At 47.1% G+C, this 25,150-nt stretch overlaps 2 protein-coding genes across 6 annotated transcripts in view; one reads left to right on the top strand and one right to left on the bottom strand.

The window, feature by feature from the left end:
• The window catches only part of GGA3 (golgi associated, gamma adaptin ear containing, ARF binding protein 3), a 33,462-nt gene extending 28,970 nt beyond the window's left edge, over positions 1 to 4,492 (top strand). For both annotated transcript variants that reach the window (XM_066381179.1, XM_066381176.1), the window contains one exon: positions 4,361 to 4,492. In XM_066381179.1, coding sequence (XP_066237276.1) covers positions 4,361 to 4,492 — 132 coding nt within the window. The remainder of the gene's footprint in view (positions 1 to 4,360) is intronic.
• NUP85 (nucleoporin 85) overlaps positions 1 to 25,150 on the bottom strand; it is a 58,725-nt gene that overhangs the window by 13,198 nt on the left and 20,377 nt on the right. For 3 of the 4 annotated variants that reach the window (XM_066381183.1, XM_066381181.1, XM_066381180.1), the window contains 12 exons: positions 24,573 to 24,735; positions 21,305 to 21,375; positions 19,980 to 20,023; positions 13,583 to 13,652; positions 8,998 to 9,119; positions 4,691 to 4,825; positions 4,471 to 4,593; positions 4,128 to 4,259; positions 3,448 to 3,554; positions 1,104 to 1,187; positions 891 to 956; positions 177 to 328 (listed from right to left, as the gene is read on the bottom strand). In XM_066381183.1, coding sequence (XP_066237280.1) covers positions 177 to 328; positions 891 to 956; positions 1,104 to 1,187; positions 3,448 to 3,554; positions 4,128 to 4,259; positions 4,471 to 4,593; positions 4,691 to 4,825; positions 8,998 to 9,119; positions 13,583 to 13,652; positions 19,980 to 20,023; positions 21,305 to 21,375; positions 24,573 to 24,724 — 1,258 coding nt within the window. In that variant the 5' untranslated portion in view covers positions 24,725 to 24,735. The remainder of the gene's footprint in view (positions 1 to 176; positions 329 to 890; positions 957 to 1,103; positions 1,188 to 3,447; positions 3,555 to 4,127; positions 4,260 to 4,470; positions 4,594 to 4,690; positions 4,826 to 8,997; positions 9,120 to 13,582; positions 13,653 to 19,979; positions 20,024 to 21,304; positions 21,376 to 24,572; positions 24,736 to 25,150) is intronic. The other variant, XM_066381182.1, reaches the window with a different exon arrangement.

Here is a 25,150-nt window from a genome sequence, read left to right as displayed (position 1 = left end):
AAACAGGGCAATATACTCAATTGCATCTAGGTCCCAAAGGATCCCTAGTTCTTTCTCCCTTCCCAGTAACGTCCCTGTATATCGGCTTACTTCTTGGCATCCACCCACTGCCAGCCTCTAGTCTAGTGGGCATGGCATGCACACACAGGGCTGTCCTGAGAGGAAGGCTGACTCACCTTGCTCAGTCATCTGCCGCTGCTCACAAATCCGTAGCACCTTTAGGGCTTTCTGCTCAGTGGTCAGAGGGATGCGCTCAATGTACAGCTCTAAGGACACTCGGCCCAGTTCAGGGCAGTAGTCAAAGTAATCCACCCCCAGTTGCCACAGGCTGCAAAGGTCCAAGAATAACAGACATCAGGGCCTGGTGAGTATAGGTCCTGCTGTGGAGCCCTGGCATTGTCACCCAGGATGGTTCATCTCCAGACCACTGTAGCCTGCAGGAAATCAGACTGCAGAGAATGCAGTCCAAATTCCAATGGTTCCCGAACATTAAAGAGCACCCTGTTGGCCCTGGCCAGTGGCTCAGTGGATAGAGCATCGGCCCAGAATATGGACATCCGCATTCAATGCCCAGTCAGGGCACACAGAAGAAACAACCACCTGCTTCTCCCCTCCTCCCTCTCCCCATTCTCTCTCTCTTCCCCTCCTGCAGCCAGTGGCTTGATTGGTTCAAGCATGGCCCCAGGCACTATCTCTTGTCAGAGCACAATAGCCTCAGGTGCTAAAAATAGCTCAGTACTCCAGCATCAGTAATAGATAGGTTTGGCGGGTGGATTCCAGTTGGGACACATGTGGGAGTCTGCCTCACTATCTCCCCTCCTCTCACCTAAAAAAAAAAAAAGAAAGAAAAATAGGGAGCTTGCTCCTGTTACGCCTTGGGGCCTTCCTACCTGTGATGAGCAAACAGCCCTGAAGCATATTCTAGCAGGAGGAACTCTCTCATGTTGGATCCAAAGCTAGAATAAAACATTAACATGAGACCAAGACTCTTGGTCTGCCGCTCCATTCAGGCCCCCCTTCCACAGCCTAACACCCCTTTTAGCTCACCCCTTGAGGGCCTGGGTGGTGGAGATAGAGGGGTGGGTGTTGCCATGCACACTTACTAGAGGTTGTGCGACTGGAGGAGTTTGCAGTGATCCAGTAGGTCAGTGAGATGGGCTACAAACCACCAGTTGCTTAGGGCAATACTGTAGATTCAGACGCCAAGGTAAGAAGGAAAGTCAGGGTGAGAAGACATGGCCCACATGAATGAGAAATGAGCAGGAACCCCACACATCCTTTGCTTAATGGGCACACAATACAATCAACAGTTCAAATGCCATAGACATATTTACCTGAAACCTATGTGTTCTCATTAAACAATGTCACCCCATTGTTTCATTTCTGATTAAAAAAAGAAAAAAAAATAGGAGGGACAGTGATGAGCCAGGATGTTTAGGAGCATAGTGAGAAGTTTTTCCTTGCCCTGGCTGGTAGGCTCAGTGGTAGAGCGTCGGCCTGGCGTACAGAAGTCCCGGGTTTGATTCTCAGCCAGGGCACACAGGAGAAGCGCCCATCTGCTTCTCCACCCCTCCCCCTCTCCTTCCTCTCTCTCTCTCTCTCTCTCTCTTCCCCTCCCGCAGCCGAGGCTCCATTGGAGCAAAGATGGCCCGGGCGCTGGGGATGGCTCCGTGGCCTCTGCACCAGGCGCTAGAGTGGCTCTGGTCACGGCAGAGCGACGCCTCGGATGGGCAGAGCATCGCCCCCTGGTGGGCATGCCGGGTGGATCCCGGTCGGGCACATGCGGGAGTCTGTCTGACTGCCTCCCCGTTTCCAGCTTCAGAAAGATGCAAAAACAATTTCAAAAAAAAAAGAAGTTTCTCCTTGCTACACAGGGACTATCAAAAGACACTCAAGAGTTTTTTTGTTTTGTTTTTGATTTGAGAGAGAGAAAGGAACATCGATTTGTTCCACTTATTTATGCATTCATTGGTTGATTCTTCTATGGGCCATGTGATTTTTTAAGTAAACATCCCTGAAATGGAAATTGTTATAAACATGGTAGCTCCTCAAACCTCAAGAAGATCCCCAAGCTTGTCCAGAGAGAAGCCATTATCTATCTGCATGTGGCTGGGGAGGGAAGCAGGTCTATGGGAAGAAGGTTAAGACACCAGCAAAAAGGAATGGAACAGCCTGACCTGTGGTGGCGCAGTAGATAAAGCGTCAACCTGGAAATGCTGAGGTTGCCAGTTCAAAACCCTGGGCTTGCCTGGTCAAGGCACATATGGGAGGTGATGCTTCTTGCTCTTTCCCCTTCTCTCTCTCTCTCTCCCCTCTCTATAATGAATAAATAAAATCTTAAAAAATAAAAAATAAAAATTTCAAAAATTAAAAAAAAGGAATAGAACAGCCTGACCAGGTGATAGCGCAGTGGATGGAGCGTCGGACTGGGATGCAGAGGACCCAGGTTTGAGACCCCGAGGTCGCCAGCTTGAGTGCGGGCTCATCTGGTTTGAGCAAAGCTCACCAGCTTGGACCCAAGGTCACTGGCTTGAGCAAGGGGTTGCTCGGTCTGCTGAAGGCCCACGGTCAAGGCACATATGAGAAAGCAATCAATGAACTAAGATGTTGCAACGAAAAACTGATGATTGTTGCTTCTCATCTCTTCGTTCCTGTCTGTCCCTATCTATCCCTCTCTGACTCTCTGTCTCTGTAAAAAAAACAAAAAAGGAATGGAACATTCTAGAAAAGGATAGTGGTAACAGTTGTGCAACTCTTAATGCCACTGGGTTCCACACCTAAAGATGGTGAGGGGCCCTGGCTGGTTGGCTCAGTGGTAGAGCGTCAGCCTGGCATGTGGAAGTCCAGAGTTCGATTCCTGGCCAGGGCACATAGGAGAAGCGCCCATCTGCTTCTCCACCCCTCCCCCTCTCCTTCCTCTCGGACTCTCTCTTCCCCTCCCGCAGCCAAGGCTCCATTGGAGCAAAGTTTGCCTGGGCGCTGAGGATGGCTCCATGGCCTTGGCCTCAGGCACTAGAATGGTTCCAGTTGCAATGGAGCAACGCCCCAGATGGACAGAGCATCGCCCCCTGGTGGCATGATGGGTGGCTTGTGGTCGGGCGCATGCGGGAGTCTGTCTGACTGCCTCTCTACTTCTAACTTTGAAAAATACCAAAAAATAAAAAATTAAAATAAAAAAAAAATGGTGAGATGCCTGACCTGTGGTGGCGCAGTGGATAAAGCGTCGACCTGGAACGCTGAGGTCGCGGGTTCAAAACCCTGGGCTTGCTTGGTCAAGGCACATATGGGAGTTGATGCTTCCTGCTCCTCCCTCCCCCTTCTCTCTCTCTCTCACTCTCTCTCACTCATTCTCTCTCCTCTCTAAAAATTAATAAAAGAAAAATAAAAAAAAAAGAAATAAAAATAAAAAAAAAATGGTGAGAATAATGGTGGCACAGCAGGTCCTACCTGCACTCCTTGATCACTTGGTGTATGTCAAACTCGAAGGCTGCCATCAGGATGTTGTCCAGAGGTTCTGGGCTGCTCTCCCCTCCCAGAAACAGGTCAAGGCTAGACTGTGGAAAGATGGTGACTCACTCATTCTCTGAATGAGGTCCCCAGGGAGGTTCAACTCAACGAGGACACATACTAAAAATGACCCAGGCCTGGCCTGCTGGCTCAGTGGTAGTGTGTCTGCCTGGTATGTGGCTGTCCTGGGTTCAATTACCAGTCAGGGCACACAGGAGAAGCACCCATCTGCTTCTCCACCCCCCCCCTTTCACTTTTCTCTCTCTCTTCCTCTCCTGTAGCCATGGCTCGATTGGAGTGACTTGGCACTGGGCGTGCTGAGGATGGCTCCATGGCCTCTGCCTCAGGCACTAAGAAGAGCTCACTTGCTGAGCAACAGAGCAATGAAACTGCCCCAGATGAGCTCACTTGCTGAGCAACAGAGCAATGAAACTGCCCCAGATGGGCAGAGCATCACCCCCTAGTGGGCTTGCTGGGTGGACTCCAGTCAGGGTACATGTGCGAGTCTATCTGCCTTCTCTCACTGAAGAAAAAAAAAAAGAAAAGAAAAATGACCCAGCAGGGAGCAAAGCCCCAGGACACCTCCTCCCCAGCCACACCCCCACAGAACTCTGAGTCACCTGGGCATAGAAGTGCAGATCAATAGGTCTTACTGTGGGATGAGAGTATAGCAGCCGGGTCACTAGAAAATGATACCAATTACTCAGAAGTTCCTTCTGCTCCAACAAGGCAGTGTCATCTCCCAGCATGATCTGAGGAGAGAGATGTTTCCCCTCAGCTCCAGGGGAGCTCTCTATAGCTCTCCTGATCTCAATGAGAGTACCTGGTCTGAAAGCTCTCTCCTTCCCCATAGAGAATGGACAGCCCTGGCCAAAGAGGACCAAGTTTCTGCTATCACTGGGCTGGTTGCCTCAGGCTTATGGGAAGGCATCTTGGACCACAACCTGGACTTCCTTCCCACACCTTGCAGAGAGACTCCAGGTGAGGACTGGAGGCGAATGTACCATCCTGGAGGTGCCGCTCACATTCCTCATGCCAGTGCTGCCATTTGAGTTCCAGCTCTGTGAGGGTCTGCGTGTTCCCAGGCTAAGGGAGAGATGCAGTGAGATGCCATCACCACACAAACACTTTGTTTAATGACCCCATCTCCCATGACCCAGCAGAGCAAGGCTGGCCCACATACGCTGAGAACGGGCATTGTCCTCATCAAGTCCCCCAGGATTCGGCACATGCCTGCAGAGGTGGGACTGGCATCGGCTTCCTTGGAAAGCATCTGCCGGGCCTCATCCAGCCGGCCCTGCAGCACCAAGATGGTCACCTGGGGGACACCCAAGAACATGAGCATCACAGGAAGCCCAAAAACCATCCCCTCAATCCACACTTTGGCTTCCTAACCTTGGGGAAGCATGATCGTTCCTTCCCTCCAGTGGTAATTTAGCTCATCCAGTCTCATGGTTTTAACCTGAACCATACCCTTCAAACTGACCTTGTAATCCATTACAGGTTGTGACCAACTTTTAATAAATAATAAAATATAAAATATCAGAGTGCATCAAATAAATTATTGGTTCATAAAAGTTCCAATTCAAGTATACATACATATAATACATACTTGGTATAAATATGCAGTCAGTCCTCTTTAGTCAAGAGTCCATATCAATAAATTTTCCTACTTGCTAAAATTTTTCTATAACCCCAAAATCAATATTCAAACTGCCATCACCATCATTTGTGGACATGTGCAAAGCAGCAAAAAATCTGAGTCACTTGATGCACACGTTCCCAGCTGGGACAAACAAGGCAGCACTCTGCCTTCTTATACCAGCTCTCACACTAAACAAGTGTCTCTATTGCAATCTATTTAGTGCCAAGGTTTTTGGCATCTTTTGTGCTCTCCGTTGGGCTCCCAACCATAATGCTAAAGTGCTATGCAGTATCCCTAAGTGCAAGGCTGTGATGTGCCATATGAAAAAAAAAATAACGTGTCATAAAACCTTCGTACAGACATGCATTATAATGCTGTTGGTCATGAGTTCAATGTTAATGAATCAACAAATATAATTTAAATACAGTGTCCGTAAAGTCATGGTGCACTTTTGACCGGACACAGGAAAGCAACGAAAGATGATAGAAATGTGAAATCTGCATCAAATAAAAGAAAAACCCTCCCAGTTTCTGTAGGATGATGTGGGAGCATGTGTGCCTGCGCAGATGATGACGTAACACCGTGTATACAGCAGAGCAGCCCACGGCCATGCCAGTCGAGATGTGGATGGTACAGAGGAAAGTTCAGTGTGTTCTGTGGCTCGCTAATTCAAATCCATGACCAAAGTGCAACATGAATATCGGTGCGTTTATAACGAAGCGCCACCACATAGGAATAACATTACTTGGTGGGATAAGCAGTTGAAGGAAACCGGCAGTTTGGTGGAGAAACCCCATTCTGGTAGGCCATCAGTCAGTGACGAGTCTGTAGAGGCTATATGAGATAGCTACCTAGGAGCCCTAAAAAATCTGTGCATGAGCCCATATCGAACTGCACTGAATAGATAAGAAACTGGGAGAGTTTTCCTTTTATTTGGTGCAGATTTCACATTTCTATCATCTTTTCTTGCTTTCCTGTGACCAGTCAAAAGTGCACCATGATTTTACAGACACACTGTAAGGTGCTTTAAACAGGAAGATACATAAAAGAAGGTTATATAGTGATCAGCTAACAATGTTGTGACCACAGACTCGTAGGAACCCTGTATTTCCCCTAGGAGCCATCGTCCAGTAATCACCACTTCTGTGCTCCAGGACACTTTATAGACCAGAACTATCATGTATAATGAGAACCAACAATATATGCATACATGTAAAAAATGCAAAGTCAGACCCTGGCCGGTTGGCTAAGCGGTAGAGCGTCGGCCTGGCGTGCAGAAGTCCCGGGTTCGATTCCCAGCCAGGGCACACAGGAGAGGTGCCCATCTGCTTCTCCACCCCTCCCCCTCTCCTTCCTCTCTGTCTCTCTCTTCCCCTCCCGCAGCTAAGGCTCCATTGGAGCAAAGATGGCCCGGGCGCTGAGGATGGCTCTGTGGCCTCTGCCTCAGGCGCTAGAGTGGCTCTGGTCGCAACATAGCGACGCCCAGGATGGGCAGAGCATCGCCCCCTGGTGGGCGTGCCGGGTGGATCCCGGTCGGGCGCATGTGGGAGTCTGTCTGACTGTCTCTCCCCGTTTCCAGCTTCAGAAAAATACAAATAAATAAATAAATAAATAAAAAAGTAACCCACCGTCAACTCACAAACCTGATCTTCCCATTCTTCTATTTCTTACACACCCACCTTTAATCCATTAGCAAACCCCAACAATTATGTCTTTAAACTGTATCCAGAATCTAATCACTTCTCACCACCTCCCATGCTCAGCTCCTACACTTGTCCATGTCATCTCTATCTTTGCCTGGTTTAGTACCATGGCCTCCAGACTGGTATCTCTGCTTCTGGCCCTGATCTGTTCTCAGAGCAGCCAAAAGAGCCTTTGAAACTCTAAATCAGATCACTGAGCTCCTTTGTTCAACTCTCCAATGTCCTCATTACCCCATCTGACTCAGGAATAAAACAGGAGCTCTGTTTACTGTATCTACCAACAAATTTATACACAATTATGTCCTTTAAGTTAATCATAAAAGAGCTAAGGGTAGGTTTTGTTTTCGCCATTGTAGAAATGAGAAAACTAAAGGCTACAGAGTAACTCGTTCTTGAGCTCACAGCTAGTAAGAGGCTAACACAGTGACTCTGACTCCAGACAGTGGCTCCTCTGCTATACTGACTCTCTAAAAGCTCAAGTCCTTATGACAGCCCAGCAGGTCCTCTACCACCTGGCCCAGTACCTTTCTGCCCTTAACTCCCCAACTCTCCCTCTTGCTTCTGCTGCTCCTGGCTCATTGATCTCCACACATTCCGTCCCCCTCGGCCTCTAGGACACAGCATTCACAGGCCTCGCTGTCTGAAATAAGCTTTCTCTCTTCATCTGCACAGCTCCCTGCCTCACATCCTGCAGGGCTCTCCTGAGTGAGACCTTTCCTGACTTTCCCCCACTCGAACACTCCAATTCGCTCCCTGGCTCTATTCTCTCCATAGCACGTCACTATTAAAGAAGCTATCTGCTTTACTTATTTCTGTATTCAATTACTATTACCCTATGCAGGATGGAAGCTCATCAATAAGGGCAGGAATCTTTTTGCACACTTTGGTCATGGTTGTTTCCTCAGTGCTGTGCAGAGTAGCCCTCAATAAAATTTCAGTGAGTAAATGAATCAGAGACTCAAATTCTGGGGCCAACACTTCCTGAGCAAAAGCTCTTCCTTCAGTTTCACAGATTACTTGGACCAAAAAGCCCAAAAATAGCCTCAAAAGCAACAACTCTTGACCTGAATTATATATACCTTTTACTGAATATAACTCTTGACCAGATTTTTTTTTTTGTATTTTTGTAATGTTGGAAATGGGGAGGCAGACAGACTCCCGCATGCACCCGACCGGGATCCACCCGGCATGCCCACCAGGGGGTGTTGCTCTGTTGCAACCAGGGCCATTCTAGCGCCTGAGGCAGAGGCCATGGAGCCATCCTCAGCGTCCAGGCCAACTTTGCTCCAATGGAGCCTTGGCTGTGGGAGGGGAAGAGAGAGACAGAGAGAAAGGAGAGGGGGAGGGGTGAAGAAGCAGATGGGTGCTTCTCCTGTGTGCCCTGGCCGGGAATTGAACCCAGGACTCCTGCACACCAGGCAGACCCTCTACCACTGAGCCAACCGGCCAGGGCCTTGACCAGATTTTATAACTAATGAACTTTCCATTATTCAGGTCAACTAGCAACCCCCTTCCTGGCCCCTCCCAACTGGGTCACAGGTCGGTACAGGTATGCTCACAGGCAGAGCATACATACAAATGTACACATACACAGACCCCTGGCACAAACAAGGACTTCCAAATTGATAACCCGACTTTGGGATCATCAATCTTTTTGTTTTTAACATAATAGCTTTATTGAGTTATAATTTACACACTATAAACATTCACCTATTTAAGTGTATAAGTCAATATGCTTTAGTAAGTTTGCAGAATTGTGTATCATCACAATCGTTTTTGAACATTTCTATCACCTCAAAACAACCCCTCAAGCTCATTTACATCCAAGCTCCACCCCCAAGCCCTATCATCGGTTTTGGTTTTGTATTATCTTCGTAACTTCTCTCCCTTAGATCCACAAAGAAACCAAACTGCCTTCTTGCTGGAAAGTCTACACAGCATTATTTTTTGTACACGATAACTTAGTTCAAAACTCTTCCATGGAGAAGGGAATCAAAGATCTAAGGGCATCTCCATAATCACAAAGAGCCAGGCCAAGTGCACTCAGGCTCAGTCAGCAATGCTCAGGCTGGCCTGCAAGCACTGGGGAAAACAGGACATCAGGTGGGAGGCAGGCAGGCCCAGCCTGCATGGAATCCTTACCAAGTTCCAGAAGAAGTCATGTTTGCTTGGATTCTCACTGCCCAGAACATCTGCCAACACACTGTCCACCTCACACATGTGCAGTCGGACCCAGTCAAGTAGGTGGAGGAGGAGCAGGCCAGCTGGAGGGAAGACTCTCATCATACACAAAATCAGTTTCACGTGCAGCAAATTCTACTTTCTGACAATACAGACACAATATAGGGCAGACAAATCTGTAGGAAGTGGTTTATAACTCTTAAGTGAACACACATGTGGTTCTGAATGAAAGACTGGACTAGCAAATGGACTTAAATGGAATATCTCCGTCTAGGCCAGAGAGCAACACCTTTCACTGAATTCTGGAAAGGGCTGAACACGAGGCCCAGACCTTAAGCCCTGCCTCCAGACTCTTCATGACTGTTCAATATTTAATGGTTAGGTAAGTAATGACCACTTAGGGAACCGGTACTGGTTAGGTGTTAGGTATGCAAAAATAACAACATAGTGACAGCTCTCAAAACTCTACTGGGAGGCCCTGGCCGGTTGGCTCAGTGGTAGAGCATCAGCCTGGCATGCAGGAGTCCCAGGTTCGATTCCCGGCCAGGGCACACAGGAGAGGCGCCCATCTGCTTCTCCACCCCTTCCCCTCTCCTTCCTCTCTGTCTCTCTCTTCTCCTCCTGCAGCCAAGGCTCCAACAGAATGACGCCCCAGATGGGCAGAGCATCACCCCCTGGTGGGCGTGCTGGATGGATCCCGGTCGGGCGCATGCGGGAGTCTGTCTGACTACCTCCCCGTTTCCAACTTCGGAAAAATACAAAAAAAAAAAAATCAAAACAAACAAACAAACAAAAAAAACTCTACTGGGAGCCTGACCAGGAGGTGGCGCAGTGGATAGAGCATCGGAATAGGACCCAGACCACCCAGGTTTAAAACCCCAAGGTCGCCTGCTTGAGCATGGGATCACAGAAATGACCTCATGGTCATTGGCTTGAGCAAGAAATCACTCACTCTGCTGTAGCCCCTCAGTCAAGGCACATATGAGAAAGCAACCAATAAACAACTAAGGTGCCGCAATGAAGAATTGATGCTTCTCATCTCTCCCTTCCTGTCTGTCCCTATCTGTAAAAAAAAAAAAATCTACTGGAAGAGACAGGACCACGAACAACTAACTTTATTTTCAAGTTCTTCAGTATTTTAGCAGGAGAATAAATAAATAGCTATTACTGCACAGAGATTATTACTTTTTAGCAAAAGAAAAGGACAGAGAGCCTGACCTGTGGTGGCGCAGTGGATAAAGCGTCAACCTGGAAATGCTGAGGTCGCCAGTTCGAAACCCTGGGCTTGCCTGGTCAAGGCACATATGAGAGTTGATGCTTCCAGCTCCTCCCCACCGAAACCCTGGGCTTGCCTGGTCAAGGCACATATGGGAGTTGATGCTTCCAGCTCCTCCCCACCTTCTCTCTCTGTCTCTCTCTCCTCTCTCTCTCTCTCCCTCTCTGTCTCTCTCTCTCCCTTTCTCTCTCCTCTCTAAAAACTGAATAAATAAAAAAAAAAAATAAATAAAAAAAAAAGAAAAGGACAGAGAGAGGGACAGACAGACAGGAAGGGAGAGATGAGAAGCATCAATTCTTTGTTGTGGCTCCTTAGTTGTTCATCAATTGCTTTCTCATATGTGCCTTGAACGGGGTCTACAGCAGAGCCAGTGACTCCTTGCTCGAGCCAGCGACCTTGGGCTCATGTCTATGATCACATGTTCAAGCCAGTGACCCCATGCTCAAGCTGGTGAGCCCGTGCTCAACCTAGTGACCTTGGGGTTCTGAACGTGAGTACTCTGAGTCCCAGTCTGACTCTCTATCCACTGCGCCACCACCTGATCAGGCTGTGCAGATTATTAACATTTACTTATGAATAAAAGCAAACAGACCATTAAAAGAATATAAAAAAGCCTGTAGCAATTCCACAATAAACCTGCTCAAGACAGAATACTATACTGACCACAGTGTAATTCAAGATCAACAGAATAACTCAGAGTGGACAGTTAATACAAAGGGTTGTCCCTACCCTAATCATTAGCAACAGAATTCTCAAAGTGACTTTGCCTCCCATGGCCTGATTCCTTCTCACATCCCTGTTTCTGAGAGAGAGGAAGTAGGGTGGGAAGGGAGAAAGAAGGGGGGAGGGGGGAGAGAAAGGGGAAGAGGAGAGGAAGAGGAGGAAAGGGAGGGGGGAGAGGAAGGGAGAGAAAAAAGCATCCACTCCTTGTTCCACTTAGTTATGCCCTTGATTGCTTCTCACACGTGCCCTGACTGGGGCTCAAATTGGTGCCCCTGGGGTCAAGCCAGCTATATCAGGATTGAGCCAGCACTGTCAGGAACAAGCTGGAGACCCCGGCGGCCTGCAACCCTGGGCTTGAGCCAGTGACCCTGGGATTGAACCAGCCAGCTACCTTGGCATTACAGTGCGACACTCTATATCAGGGGTCTCAAACTCGCGGCCTACAGGCCGCATGCGGCCCGCCCACCAATTTTGTGCGGCCTGCAGACCAATCAAACTTCGTGGATTAGTCTGCGGGCCGCACAAAATTGGTGGGCGGGCCGCGAGTTTGAGACCCCTGCTCTATATACTTCTCCACTGGCCAGGTGTGTTTGTTGTCTTTTTTCTTTATTTTATTGATTCTATTTAGAGAGAGAGGTAAGGAGAAAGAGACAGGAATTTTTTTTTTTTTTTTGTATTTTCCTGAAGCTGGAAACGGGGAGAGACAGTCAGACAGAATCCCGCATGCGCCCGACTGGGATCCACCCGGCACGCCCACCACGGGCAACGCTCTGCCCACCAGGGGGCAACGCTCTGCCCCTCCGGGGTGTCGCTCTGTTGCGACCAGAGCCACTCTAGCGCCTGGGGCAGAGGCCAAGGAGCCATCCCCAGCGCCCGGGCCATCTTTGCTCCAATGGAGCCTCAGCTGCAGGAGGGGAAGAGAGAGACAGAGAGGAAGGAGAGGGGGAGGGGTGGAGAAGCAGATGGGCGCTTCTCCTGTGTGCCCTGGCCAGAAATCGAACCCGGGACTTCTGCATGCCAGGCCGACGCTCTACCACTGAGCCAACCGGCCAGGGCCCGACATAGGAATATTGATCTGCTCCTATGTGTACCCTGACCAGGGATCAAACAGGCAACCTCTGTGCTTTGGGACAGTGCTCTAACCAACTGAGCTACCAGGGCCTCCTTTATTTTATTTTTTTTCTTTTAGTGGTAGAGACAGACAGTGAGAGAGAAAGACAAAGAGAGAGACAGAGACGGACAGACAGGAAGGGAGAGAGATGAGAAACATCAATTCTTTGTTGTGGTTCCGTAGTTGTTCATTGACTGATTTCTCATATGTGCCTTGACCGGGGGGCTACAGTGGACCGAGTGACCCCTTGCTCGAGCCAGAAACCTTGGGCTCACGCTGGTAAACCTCACTCAAATCCAATGAGCCTGTGCTCAAGCTGGCGACCTCAGGGTCTCGAACCTGGGTCCTCCACGTCCTAGTCTGTCGCTCTATCCACTGTGCCACTGCCTAGTCAGGCGAGAAGCATCAATTCTTCGTTGTGGCACCTTAGTTGTTCATTGATTACTTTTTCATATGTGCCTTGACTGGGGGGGGCTAGAGCAGAGCGAGTGACCCCTTGCTTAAGCCAGTGACCTTGGGCTCCAAGCTAGCGACCATGGGATCATGTCTATGATCCCACGCTCAAGCTGGATGAGCCCATAATCAAGCTGGCAATCTAGCAGGATTCAAACCTGGGTCCTCTGCATCCCAGTATGACGCTCTATGCACTGTGCCACCACCTGGCTGGGGCCTCCTTTTTTTTTTTCTTTCTTTTTTTTTTTACAGAGACAGAAAGAGGGATAGAAAGGGGCAGACAGACAGGAACAGAGAGAGATGAGAAGCATCAATCATCAGTTTTTCGTTGTGACACCTTAGTTCACTGATTGCTTTCTCACATGTGCCTTGACTGTGGGCCTTCAGCAAACCGAGTAACCCCTTGCTCAAGCCAGCAACCTTGGGTCCAAGCTGGTGAGCTTTTGCTCAAACCAGATGAGCCTGCGCTCGAGCTGGTGACCTCGGGGTCTTGAACCTGGGTCTCCCGCATCCCAGCCCGATGCTCTATCCACTGCGCCACCGCCTGGTCAGGCCTTTTTTTTAAACAGAAATTTATTGTCTCACACTTCTGGAGGCTACAAGTCTGACATCAATGTGTTGGTAGATCCGGTTTTTCTGTAGGCTGTGAGGAACAGCCTGTGCCCCTCCCCTTTCTGAAGCCTGACTAGTCCAGGATACACCACCACCCATCCCTTTCACACACTAATTTAATGTTTTCTTGGTAGTTTTCAAGGGTCATCTGCCTAACATTTTATGTTTCCGGAAGGCATTCTGCCTGATTATTTTTGCAGCACCTGACAAAACAACAGGCTTCTTTGGCCATCATGTCATGCTTTCTGATGGCTGTGTCGATGAAGTGATGAAAAGAGCATTCTAGGAAACAAAACTCTCCTCACAATACCCAGGAAAAACAAAGAAGAAAGGGCAGGGGCCACCTCTGGTATTGGACAGTCCATGCTCACCTGGGGCTACTTCAATAAAAAGAATCTCACAAAGGTTCCAGATTAGCTCCGTTGCTGACAAAATGGAGACCTAAGGAAGAAATGAGACAAAGTTTTGACTGAAACATTCCTAGGATTTACTCTTGAGCACAAAGCAGGGCTTGAATCACAGGTTGGTCAACATTTACTGAGTATTCCCATGCAGGGTTTCCCACAACTGGTGAGAGAATTTTAGAGGGTAAAATACAAACTAACATTTTCTTATTTTAACAGTTATAGTCTTAGTTTAATGTGTATTAGAAAAAAATAACTAGCCCTGGTCAGTTGGCTCAGTGGTAGAGCGTCATCCCAGCATGTGGACATCAAGATTCAATTCCTGGTCAGGGCACACAGCAGAAGAGACCATCTGCTTCTCCACCCTTCTCCTTATCTCTTTCTTTCTCTCTTCCCCTCCCACAGCCACAGCTCAAATGATTCGAGCAAAGTTAACCCCAGACACTAAGGATAGCTCCATGGCCTCACCTCAGGCACTAAAATAGCTCGGTTGCTGAACAACTAAGCTGTAGCCCAGTACAGTAGAGCATTGCCTGGTAGAGGCTTTCCAGATGGATCCTGGTCAAGGTGAATTCAAGTCTCTCTGCCTCCCTGCCTCACACTTAATTAAAAAAAAAAAAAAAAAAAGGCCCTGGCCGGCTGGCTCAGCGGTAGAGCGTCAGCCTGGTGTGCAAGGGGTCCCGGGTTCGATTCCCGGCCAGGGCATACAGGAGAAGCGCCCATGTGCTTCTCCAACCCTCCCCCTCTCCTTCCTCTCTGTCTCTCTCTTCCCCTCCCGCAGCGAGGCTCCATTGGAGCAAAGATGGCCCGGGCGCTGGGGATGGCTCCTTGGCCTCTGCCCCAGGCGCTAGAGTGGCTCTGGTCGCGACAGAGCGACGCCCCGGAGGGGCAGAGCATCGCCCCCTGGAGGACAGAGCCCCGCCCCTGGTGGGTGTGCCGGGTGGATCCCGGTCCGGCGCATGCGGGAGTCTGTCTGACTGTCTCTCCCGGTTTCCAGCTTCAGAAAAATACAAAAAAAAAAAAAAAAACTAGCTCATTACACCCAAAATTTTTATGAATATTACGGTTTACAAAGAGGCTTTATCAGAGCAATTAAAGGAGAGAAAATTTATAGGAATATATTCGGTAAATAAGTTTATAATACATAGCTACAGCAAAAATTGTGAAGTTGTTATTCAAAGGAATAGACTTTAGGTAAGTCTATAAAAAGGGAAACCCAATTTAAGACCCCATAATAACATAATAAACCTGCCCTTAGGAATATACATTCTCCCATTCCCCACCATCCTTCTATGCACAAACATAGAACAGCTTATTCACAAAGAAAAATAAATGCTTTGCTGACTTCAGAGACAGTGTATCAGTCCATATTAACGACTGAGTTTGAACAGTTTCAAGATTCTACCATAGCCCAGGTGACTCAGTGAATAAAGTGTCAACCCAGCACACCAGAGGTCACAAAGTTGACACATCAGGGCACATAAAGCAGCACCAATAAGTATAAAACGGAGTAAAACAATGAGCTGATGCTTCTCTCTGTCTCTCTTCCCACCCCCTTCCTCTCTACAAATCAATGGAAAAATAAATTTTAATTAAAAAAGAAAAAAGATTCTACACAAAGCACAGCATAAGAAACACAGTCAATATTATAATAACTGTGTGGTGCCAAGTGGGTACTACTAGACTGGGGGAATCACTTCATGAATTACATAAATATCTAACCACTACGCTGTACACCTAGAACTAATATAAAATACTAAATGTCAACTCTTAACTGAAAAGTAAAAACAGCCTGCCCAGCCACTGCACTGGCACACTAAATAGAACATCAGACTGGGACTCGGAGGACCGAGGTTCGAGACCCTGAAGTCGCCGGCTTGAGCACAGGCTCATCTGGCTTGAGTGCGGGCTCATCAGCTTGTGCACAGGGTCGCTGGCTTGAGTGTGTGATCAAAGATGTGAACTGATGGTCGCTGGCTTCAGCAAGGAGTCACTAACTCTGCTGGAGCCCTCCACCCCCCGTCAAGGCACATATGAGAAAGCAACCAATGAACAACTAAGGCACTGCAATGAAGAATTGATGTTTCTCATCTCTCTCCCTTCCTTCCTGTCTGTCCCTCTGTCAAAAAAAAAGCCTGACCAGGTGGTGGTGCAGGGGGTAGAGCAGGGGTCCCCAAACTTTTTACACAGGGGGCCAGTTCACTGTCCCTCAGACCGTTGGAGGGCCGGACTATAAAAATAAACTATGAACAAATCCCTACGCACACTGCACATATCTTATTTTAAAGTAAAAAAAAATGGGAACAAATACAATATTTAAAATAAAGAACAAGTAAATTTAAATCAACAAACTGACCAGTATTTCAATGGGAACTATGGGCCTCCTTTTGGCTAATGAGATGGTCAATGTCCGGTTCCATATTTGTCACTGCTAGCCGTAACAGGTGATATGACGCGCTTCCAGAGCCGTGATGCGTGCATCCCACGTCACCGGAAGTAGTACTGTACGTGAGCCATGCTGCGCTTTGTGGCGCTGCCACATACAGTACTCCTGGAGCACAGGAAGAGGATGGATCCTGTGCTCCTCTCACTGACCACCAATGAAAGAGGTGCCCCTATCGGAGGTGCAGCGGGGCCGGATAAATGGCCTCAGGGGGCCGCATGTGGCCCGCGGGCCGAAGTTTGGGGACCCCTGAGGTAGAGTGTTGGACTGGGATGCGGAGGACCCAGGTTCAAGACCCCAAGGTCACCAGCTTGAGCACGGGCTCATCTGGTTTGAGCAGAGCTACCAGCCTGGGCCCAGGGTTGCTGGCTCTAGAAAGGGGTTACTCAGTCTGCTGAAGGACCATGGTCAAGGCACATATGAGAAAACAATCAATGAACAACTAAGGTGTTGCAACAAAAAACTGATGATTGATGCTTCTCATCTCTCTCCGTTCCTGTCTGTCCCTATCTATCCCTCTCTCTTATTCTCTGTCTCTTTAAAAAATAAATAAATAAAATAATAAATAATAAATTAATAAAAAATAAAATAAAATAAAGTAAAAACAATTTTTATGAAATAATTTATTGCCTGACCTGTGGTGGCGCAGTGGATAAAGCATTCACCTGGAATGCTGAGGTGGCTGGTTCAAAACCCTGGGCTTGCCCAGTCAAGGCACATATGGGAGTTGATGCTTCCTGCTCCTCCCCTCTTTTCTCTCTCTCTCTCTCTCTCTCTCTTTCTCTCTCTCTCCTCCTCCTCTGCTCTAAAATGAATTTTTTTAAAAATCCTTAAACACGGGGGGTGGAGGGGATGTATTCAGTGAGACACCTGAATCTATGTAAACACAATAAATTAAAATAATTTTTTTTTTTCTTAAGCTGGAAATGGGGAAGCAGTCAGACTCCCGCATGCGCCCGACCAGGATTCGCCCAGCACGCCCACCAGGGGCCGATGCTCTGCCCATCCAGGGCGTCGCTTTGTCAACCAGAGCCACTCTAGCGCCTGGGGCAGAAGCCAAGGAGCCATCCCCAGCGCCCGGGTCATCTTTTTTTTGCTCCAATGGAGCCTCGGCGGGAGGGGAAGAGAGAGATAGAAAGGAAGGGGGGGGGGTGGAAAAGCAGATGGGCGCTTCTCCTGTGTGCCCTGGCCGGGATTCGATCCCGGGACTCCTGCACGCCAGGCCGACGCTCTACCACTGAGCCAACCGGCCAGGGCCTAAAATATTTTCTTTTAATCTCTAAAAAAAAGAATAATTTATTTATTGCTTTTTAAAAAAGATTTTATTTATCGATTTTACAGAGAGTATAGGGGATAGGGAACGAGATGTAGCTACTCATAATTGCTTCACTTTAGCTGTTCTTTTATTGCTTCTCATAAGTGCATTGACCAGGCAAGCCCAGGATTTTAAACTGGCGACCTCAGTGTTCTAGGTTGACATTCTATCAATTGCGCCACCATAGGTCACGCCAATTGATTGATTTTAGAGAGAGGGAAGGAAAGAGAGACAGAAACATCGATCTGTTTCTGTATGTGCACTGAACGAGGACCAAAAAGCAATTCTGCACATCAGTACAATGCTCAAATCAACCAAGCCATCCAGCCAGGGCAAAAATTAAAATTAAAAAAAAAAAAAAAGGCCTGACCAGGCGGTGGCGCGGTGGATAGAGCATCGGACTGGGATGCAGAGGACCCGAGTTCGAGACCCCAAGGTTGCCAGCTTGAGTGTGGGCTCATCTGGTTTGAGGAAAAGCTCACCAGCTTGAACCCAAGGTTGCTGGTTACTCGGTCTGCTGAAGGCCTGCGGTCAAAGCACATATGAGAAAGCAATCAATGAACAACTAAGGTGTTGCAATGCGAAATGAAAAACTAATGATTGATGCTTCTCATCTCTCTTTGTTCCTGTCTGTCTGTCCCTGTCTATCCCTCTCTCTGACTCACTCTCTGTAAAAAATAAAAATTTTTTTAAAAAGGCCTTGGCCAGTTGGCTCAGTGGTAGAGCATTGGCCTGGCGTGAAAGAGTCCCGGGTTCGATTCTCGGCCAGGGCACACAGGAGAAGCACCCATCTGCTTCTCCACCCCTCCCCCTCTCCTTCCTCTCTGTCTCTCTCTTCCCCTCCCGCAGCCAAGACTCCATTGGAGCAAAGGTGGCCCAGGTGCTGAGGATGGCTCTATGGCCTCTGCCTCAGGCACTAGAATGGCTCTGGTTGCAACAGAGCAACGCCCCAGATGGGCAGAGCATCGCCCCCCAGTGGGCGTGCCGGGTGGATCCCAGTCGGGCACGTGTGAGTCTGTCTGCCTCCCCATTTCCAACTTCAGAAAAACACACACACACACAAAAAAAAGCCCTAGCCTGCCTGGTGGTGGCACAGTAGACAGTGTCAACCATGGATGCCGAGGTCCCAGGTTTGAAATTCTGAGATGCCTGGCTTGAGCCCAAGGTCGCTGGCTTCAGTAAGGCATCATTGGCTCTGTTTGAGCCCCTCAGTCAAGGCACATATGAGAAGCAATCAATGAACAACTAAGGTAATGCAACTACGAGTTGATACGTCTCATCTCTGTCCCTTCCTGTCTATTAAAAAAAAAAAAAAAAAGGCCCTGGCCAGATAGCTTGGTTGCTTAAACTTGCCCTGGTCGGCAAACTGCACCTCTTTGGCCCCTTGAGTGTGGCTCTTCCACCAAACACCATGTGCAGGCGCTACCTTGATAAGGAATATACCTACCTATATAGTTTAAGTTAAAAAAATTTGGCTCTCAAAAGAAATTTCAATTGTTGTACTGTTGATATTTGGCTCTGTTGACTAATGACCTTGCCGACTACTTTGGCATGGTAGAGCATCATGCCAAAGCACAGAGGTTACCAGTTTGATCCCCAGTCAGGACCCATACAGGAATAGATCAATGTTCCTCATTCTCTCTCTCTCCACCTTCTTCTTCTCTTGCTAAAATAAAGAAGTAACAACATACACAAAAACTTGTACCATAGAGGCATTTCCCCTCCCCACCCCATGGTGCATTTCTCTCTCTCTCCTAAGCTCCCCTTCTTTTGCCTCTGTAATTTGTTTCCTATAGCCCATTTCTTCTATCTCTGTGACTTTCTAAATAAACTTTCTCTTATGTTTAAAAAAAAAAATTCAGCCCTGGCCAGTTTGCTCAGCGGTAGATCATCGACCCGGGTTCGATTCCCGGCCAGGGCACACAGAAGAGGCGCCCATCTGCTTCTCCACCCCTCCCCCTCCCCTTCCTCTCTGTCTCTCTCTTCCCCTCCCACAGCCAAGGCTCCATTGGAGCAAAGTTGGCCTGGGCGCTGAGGATGGCTCTGTGGCCTCTGCCTCAGGCGCTAGAATGGCTCTGATTGCGGCAGAGCAACGTCCCAGAGGGGCAGAGCATCGCCCCCTGGTGGGCATGCCGGGTGGATCCTGGTTGGGCGCATGCAGGAGTCTGACTGCCTCCCCGCTTCTACCTTTGGATAAAATACAAAAAAAAATTTTTTTTTTAATAAAATAAAAAATTCTACCAAAGAAAGAAAATTCTTTTATTTTAGTTTATTAATTTTGGAGAGAAAGGATGAGGGAGAGGGAGAGCAGGGGAGAGGGGAAGAGGGAGAAGGAGAGAGGGCAAGAGGGGCAGAGGGGTTCCTACTTCCCCTAAAAACAGAGAACTCATCAAAGTATTTAACCAGCGCATCCTTTGTTTCAATATGCTAGGCCTTGAAGGGGCAACAGGAAGTTTAAGATGATCCTTACTGCCCCAAAGAGGTGCCCGACTATCTGGAAAAAGTACAAATTTATGCAAAAACCAGTGAGTGCAAAGTTATCTCAAGTGGGTTGCAATGATGCAGAAAGACAGTGCCAGCACAACAAAGGCAGACCCCTTCCTTACCTGGATGCTGAACTGGCGGCCACAGAGTGGATCTTTAGCAGCAACTAACAAAACACAAAACAGTTTAAGTGAACAATGGAACTTTCAGTCTTATTACACTAACTTCACATACCAACATACTAGATTCTGTGACTTGTGCCTTTGTTTCTTCTAATGACCACCCATTTTCTCTACAGATTCTCTTTAAATTTTATTTATTTATTTATTCATTCATTTTTACAATAAGAGACAGAGATAGGTACAGACACGCAGGCAGGGAGAGATGAGAAGCATCAATTCTTCATTGAGGCACCTTAGTTCTTCCTTGATTGCTTTCTCATGTCCTTTGAGTTGGGGGGGTGCCTATGGCAGAGCTAGTGTCCCCTTGCTCAAGCCAGCAACCCTGGACATAAGCCAGTGACCATGGGGTCATGTCTATGATCCTACACTCAAGCCAGCAACCCCACACTCAAGCTGGTGAGCCCGCACTCAAGCTGGTGAGCCCGCGCTCAAGCCAGTGACCTCGGGGGATTTGAACCTGGGTCCTCTGCGTCCCTGTCCGATGCTCTATCTACTGCGCTACTGCCTGGTCAGGCTTATTTCTTTATTAATTTTAGAGAGGAAAAGAGAAAGATAGTCTTTCCTTTCTTTTAAGATTTTATTTTTGTTCATTTTTGGGGGGGAGAGGGAGAGAGAGAGACAGACAGACAGACAGAGAAGGGGGGAAAAACAGGAAGCATCAACTCCTATATGAGCCTTGACCAGGCAAGCCCAGGGTTTCGAACAGGCAACCTCAGTGTTCCAGATCAACATTTTATCCACTGCGCCACCACTGGTCAGGCAGGGAGAGATATTCTCGTATGACGTGCCCTGACCAAGGATCGAACCCGCAACATTGGTTTATCAGAACAACGCTCTAACCAACTAGGCTACCCAGCCATGACTCTCTATAGATTATTCTTTTTAAATGCCTCAAATCTCTTTGTTGTAAATCAATGATTCTCAAACCAAGACCCTGAAGTTAAAAAAAGCACATTTAACTGCACCACAGCAAATATAGAGACTACCATGTTATATAAGACTATCTGGCATCCAGGAGTGACATGGCTCTCATGGTTATGGTGACTTTAAGTCTCCAAGGTCAATGAACTGGGAAGAAAATTCTCAAAGATCCTTAATTTGGCCCATTAGCCTTATATCTGTCAACTCTGTATGTTCTAACTTGAAAAACATATTCAAGATGATTGACAAAAACTTAAGATATCAAAGTTGAGTTTGAACTGGGATGTCAATCAGATTTTACCTTGTAGTTTCAATTATCACATATACACACACAAAGTCCTTACTTGCAACCTGGTGCATTTCCTCCATGCATGCTCTTATGACTGATCGATAGTTTTTACTCACTCGAACCAATCTAAAAAAATGAAAGGACATATGAAGTGAGCCTGGAACATCCTGTAGTAACAGAAAGATAAAAGAGATCAGTGGTTTTCATCCTTTTACACTTTGGGACCAGTGAATACAGGAGAATTATTTCAGGGACCACTAAAGGCAACCTGACACGGGGCTCCTAAAACCTTTATAAATACCTAAGTGATAAAAGCACTGGAAGCATCTTTTGTTCTAATAAGGTGACTCATGAATGGGGCTGGTCACCAGAAAGACTAAGCCATGATTAGAAACTTAAAATTTTCAGCCCTGTCCCCCTGCTTCTCTAGACACAGGAGGGCTGGAAATAATCAATCATAAGAAAGCCTCCATAGAATCCCAATAGTATGAGGTTTGGAGAGCTCTCATTTGGACAAACACATCCAAACACCAGGAAGGTGACAAACCCAAGCTCCACAGGGATTTATTCACTTAGGACTGCCCCTCACCCCCCCTCCCAGACCTCCCCGTATATCTCTCTTCATTTGGTTATTCATCTGTATCCTTGATCAGATCCTTTAATAAACTGGTAAACCTAAGTGGTTCCCTGAGTTCTGTAAGTCATGCTAGCAAATTAATCAAACACGAGGGGGTCTTGGGAACCTCTAATTTGCACCAGAGAACCCACTACCTACGACTGGCATTTGAAGTGCTAGGCAGTCTCATGGGACTGACTCCTTAACCTATGAAATGTGATGCTATCTCCACACAGACAGTGTTAGAACTGAGTTAAATTGTAGGAAACCCAACTGGTATAACAGAATTGCTTAGTGGGGGAAAACCCACACACATCTAGTGTCAAAAGGGTTGGGTGGTACTAAGAGTAAAAAAGACATACAGGAGGAGGGAAAAATTGGTATTTTCTTTTTTCTTTTAGATTTTATTTATTCATTTGAGAGAGAGAGAGAGAGAGAGAGAGAGAGAGAGAAGAGGGGAGAATCAGGAAGCATCAACTCCCATATGTGCCTTGACCAGGCAAGCCCATGGTCTTGACCCAGCGATCTCAGCATTCCAGGTCGACGCTTTATCCACTGTGCCACCACAGTCAGGCAAATATTAGGAAAGAAAGCTGACAGTAAGCTTTTTTAAAAATTATTTTTTTAAATTTATTTATTCATTTTAGAGAAAAGGCAGAGAGAGAGAGATACAGAGAGAAGGGGAGGAGCAGGAAGCATTAACTCGCTCGCATATATGCCTTGACTAGGCAAGCCCAGGGTTTTGAACTGGTGACCTCAGCATTCCAGGTCGACACTTTATCCACAGGTCAGGCTTGGTATTTTCAATACAAACACCAACACTGCCCATACCTATCTACGGTGTCCGTAAAATCATGGTGCACTTTTTTTTTTTTTAATTTTTATTTATTCATTTTAGAGAGGAGAGGGAGAGACAGAGAGAGAGAAGGGGGGAGGAGCTGGAAGCATCAACTCCATCATGGTGCACTTTTGACCGGTCACAAGAAAGCAACAAAAGATGATAGAAATGTAAAATCTGCACCAAATAAAAGGAAAACTCTCCCAGTTTCATACCTATTCAGTGCAGTTCGATGTGGGTTCACACACAGATTTTTTAGGGCTCCTTAGGTAGCTATCCTGTATAGCCTCTACAGACTCGTCACTGGTGGCCTACCAGAACAGAGTTTCTCCACCAAACTGCCGGTTTCCTTCAACTGCTTATCCCACTGAGTAATGTTATTCCTATGTGGTGGCGCTTCGTTATAAATGCACCGATATTCATGTTGCACTTTGGTCACAGATTCGAATTTAGCGAGCCACAGAACATACTGAACTTTCCTCTGTACCGTCTACATCTCGACTGGCATGGCCGTGGGCCTGCTCTGCTGTATACATGGTGTTACGTCATCATCTGCACATGCACACATGCTGCCACATCATTCTACAGAAACTGGGAGGGTTTTCCTTTTATTTGGTGCAGATTTCACATTTCTATCATCTTTTGTTGTTTTCCTGTGACCCGTCAAAAGTCCATCATGACTTTCCGGACACAATGTATATGAATGGACATGGACTAAAGCCTAACACAAGGGTTCTCAAACTTCATTATGCTTAAGACTCACCTGGAGACTTTAGGATCTGCCCCCAGAAATTTAGAGTTAACAAGTATCTGTCACAAAGGCAGTTAACTCATGAGCCATACCTCAAACAATTCTAGTCTATAAGTAGTATAATAGTTTTCTGGTCTCTTGCACAAAGAAAAGCCTTTAAAATATTTTTAATTTTTATTTATTTTTAGAGAGAGAGGGAGAGGGAGAGACATTAATTTGTTGTTCCACTTATTTATGCAATCATTAGTTGATTATTGTATGTGCCCAGACCAGGGGATCCAACCTGCAACCTTGACATATTGGGATGACATTCTACCGAATGAGCTACCTGGCCAGGGTGAGAATAATTCCTTAAAAGCAAAACAAGGCCCTGACCGGTTGGCTCAGTGGTAGAGCGTCGGCCTGGCGTGCAGAAGTCCCGGGTTCGATTCCCAGCCAGGGCACACAGGAGAGGTGCCCATCTGCTTTTCCACCCCTCCCCCTCTCCTTCCTCTCTGTCTCTCTCTTTCCCTCCCACAGCAAGGCTCCATTGGAGCAAAGATGGCCCGGGTGCTGGGGATGGCTCCTTGGCCTCTGCCCCAGGTGCTAGAGCGGTCTGGTCGCAACAGAGCAATGCCCTGGAGGGGCAGAGCATTGCCCCCTGGTGGGCAGAGCATCGCCCCCTGGTGGGCGTGCCGGGTGGATCCCGGTCGGGCGCATGCGGGAGTCTGTCTGACTGTCTCTCCCCGTTTCCAGCTTCAGAAAAATACAAAAAAAAAAAAAAAAAAAGCAAAACAAAATTCATTTCTATATTAATTTCAAAATCTCCCAATAGTGGGACCTCATTCACTGACTCTCAGGTGCTTATTTGGCCTAAACTTTCTTCTTTGGAGAGTAAATGAGTAGGAATATAAACAAAAAAAGCTTATCAAGCCAGCAAGTCAATCAACACCACTTACACATTCCCTATGAGACACTTCCACCTCTGACCACTAACAATGCCCAGTACAGAGGTTACAAAGTAGAAGAACCAGGAGTCCCCTCTCTTCTCCGGGATATCCACCCATCATGCAAAAGGACAGGAAGGCATTTCATTTGGCTTTTCACATTTTAGTTGTGCACTTCAGCACTCTACTTACTGAGCTTTTCTGGATTTTCCAGTTAATTCTTCCTCAATTCTCTGGAGGCCCACAAATATTCCATGTGATTCATTAAAGAGTTTTCTCAAGATTTTAGAGTAAATATCCACATCTTTTCGGATGATATAGATAAAGGGGCAGCCTGGCACCATTTCTGATGTTTCTGAAATAAAATAGAAAAAAAAATTAACATCACCATGACCTTCATAGAAGAATACACTACAAGACTTTTAAATGAGTATGTAATTACAAAAGCTTCAGCTTTTTGCTGATTTCATTCATTAAAAATAGTATCATTTATATGGCCTGACCTGTGGTGGCGCAGTGGATAAAGTGTCAACCTGGAAATGCTGAGGTTGCCGGTTTGAAACCCTGGGCTTGCCTAGTCAAGGCACATATGGGAGTTGATGCTTCCAGCTCCTCCTCCCCTTCTCTCTCTCTCTCTCCCTCTCCTCTCTAAAATGAATTAATTAATTAATTAATTTTAAAATATAGTATCATTTATCAATTTTCCACACATAATTTTTCTTTTATGTGACAGAGACAGAGAGAGGGACAGATAGGGACAGACAGACAGG

The sequence above is a fragment of the Saccopteryx leptura genome, chromosome 4, assembly GCF_036850995.1.
Source record: "Saccopteryx leptura isolate mSacLep1 chromosome 4, mSacLep1_pri_phased_curated, whole genome shotgun sequence".
NCBI lineage: Eukaryota > Metazoa > Chordata > Mammalia > Chiroptera > Emballonuridae > Saccopteryx > Saccopteryx leptura.
This window is presented reverse-complemented; position numbering and strand designations above follow the sequence as displayed.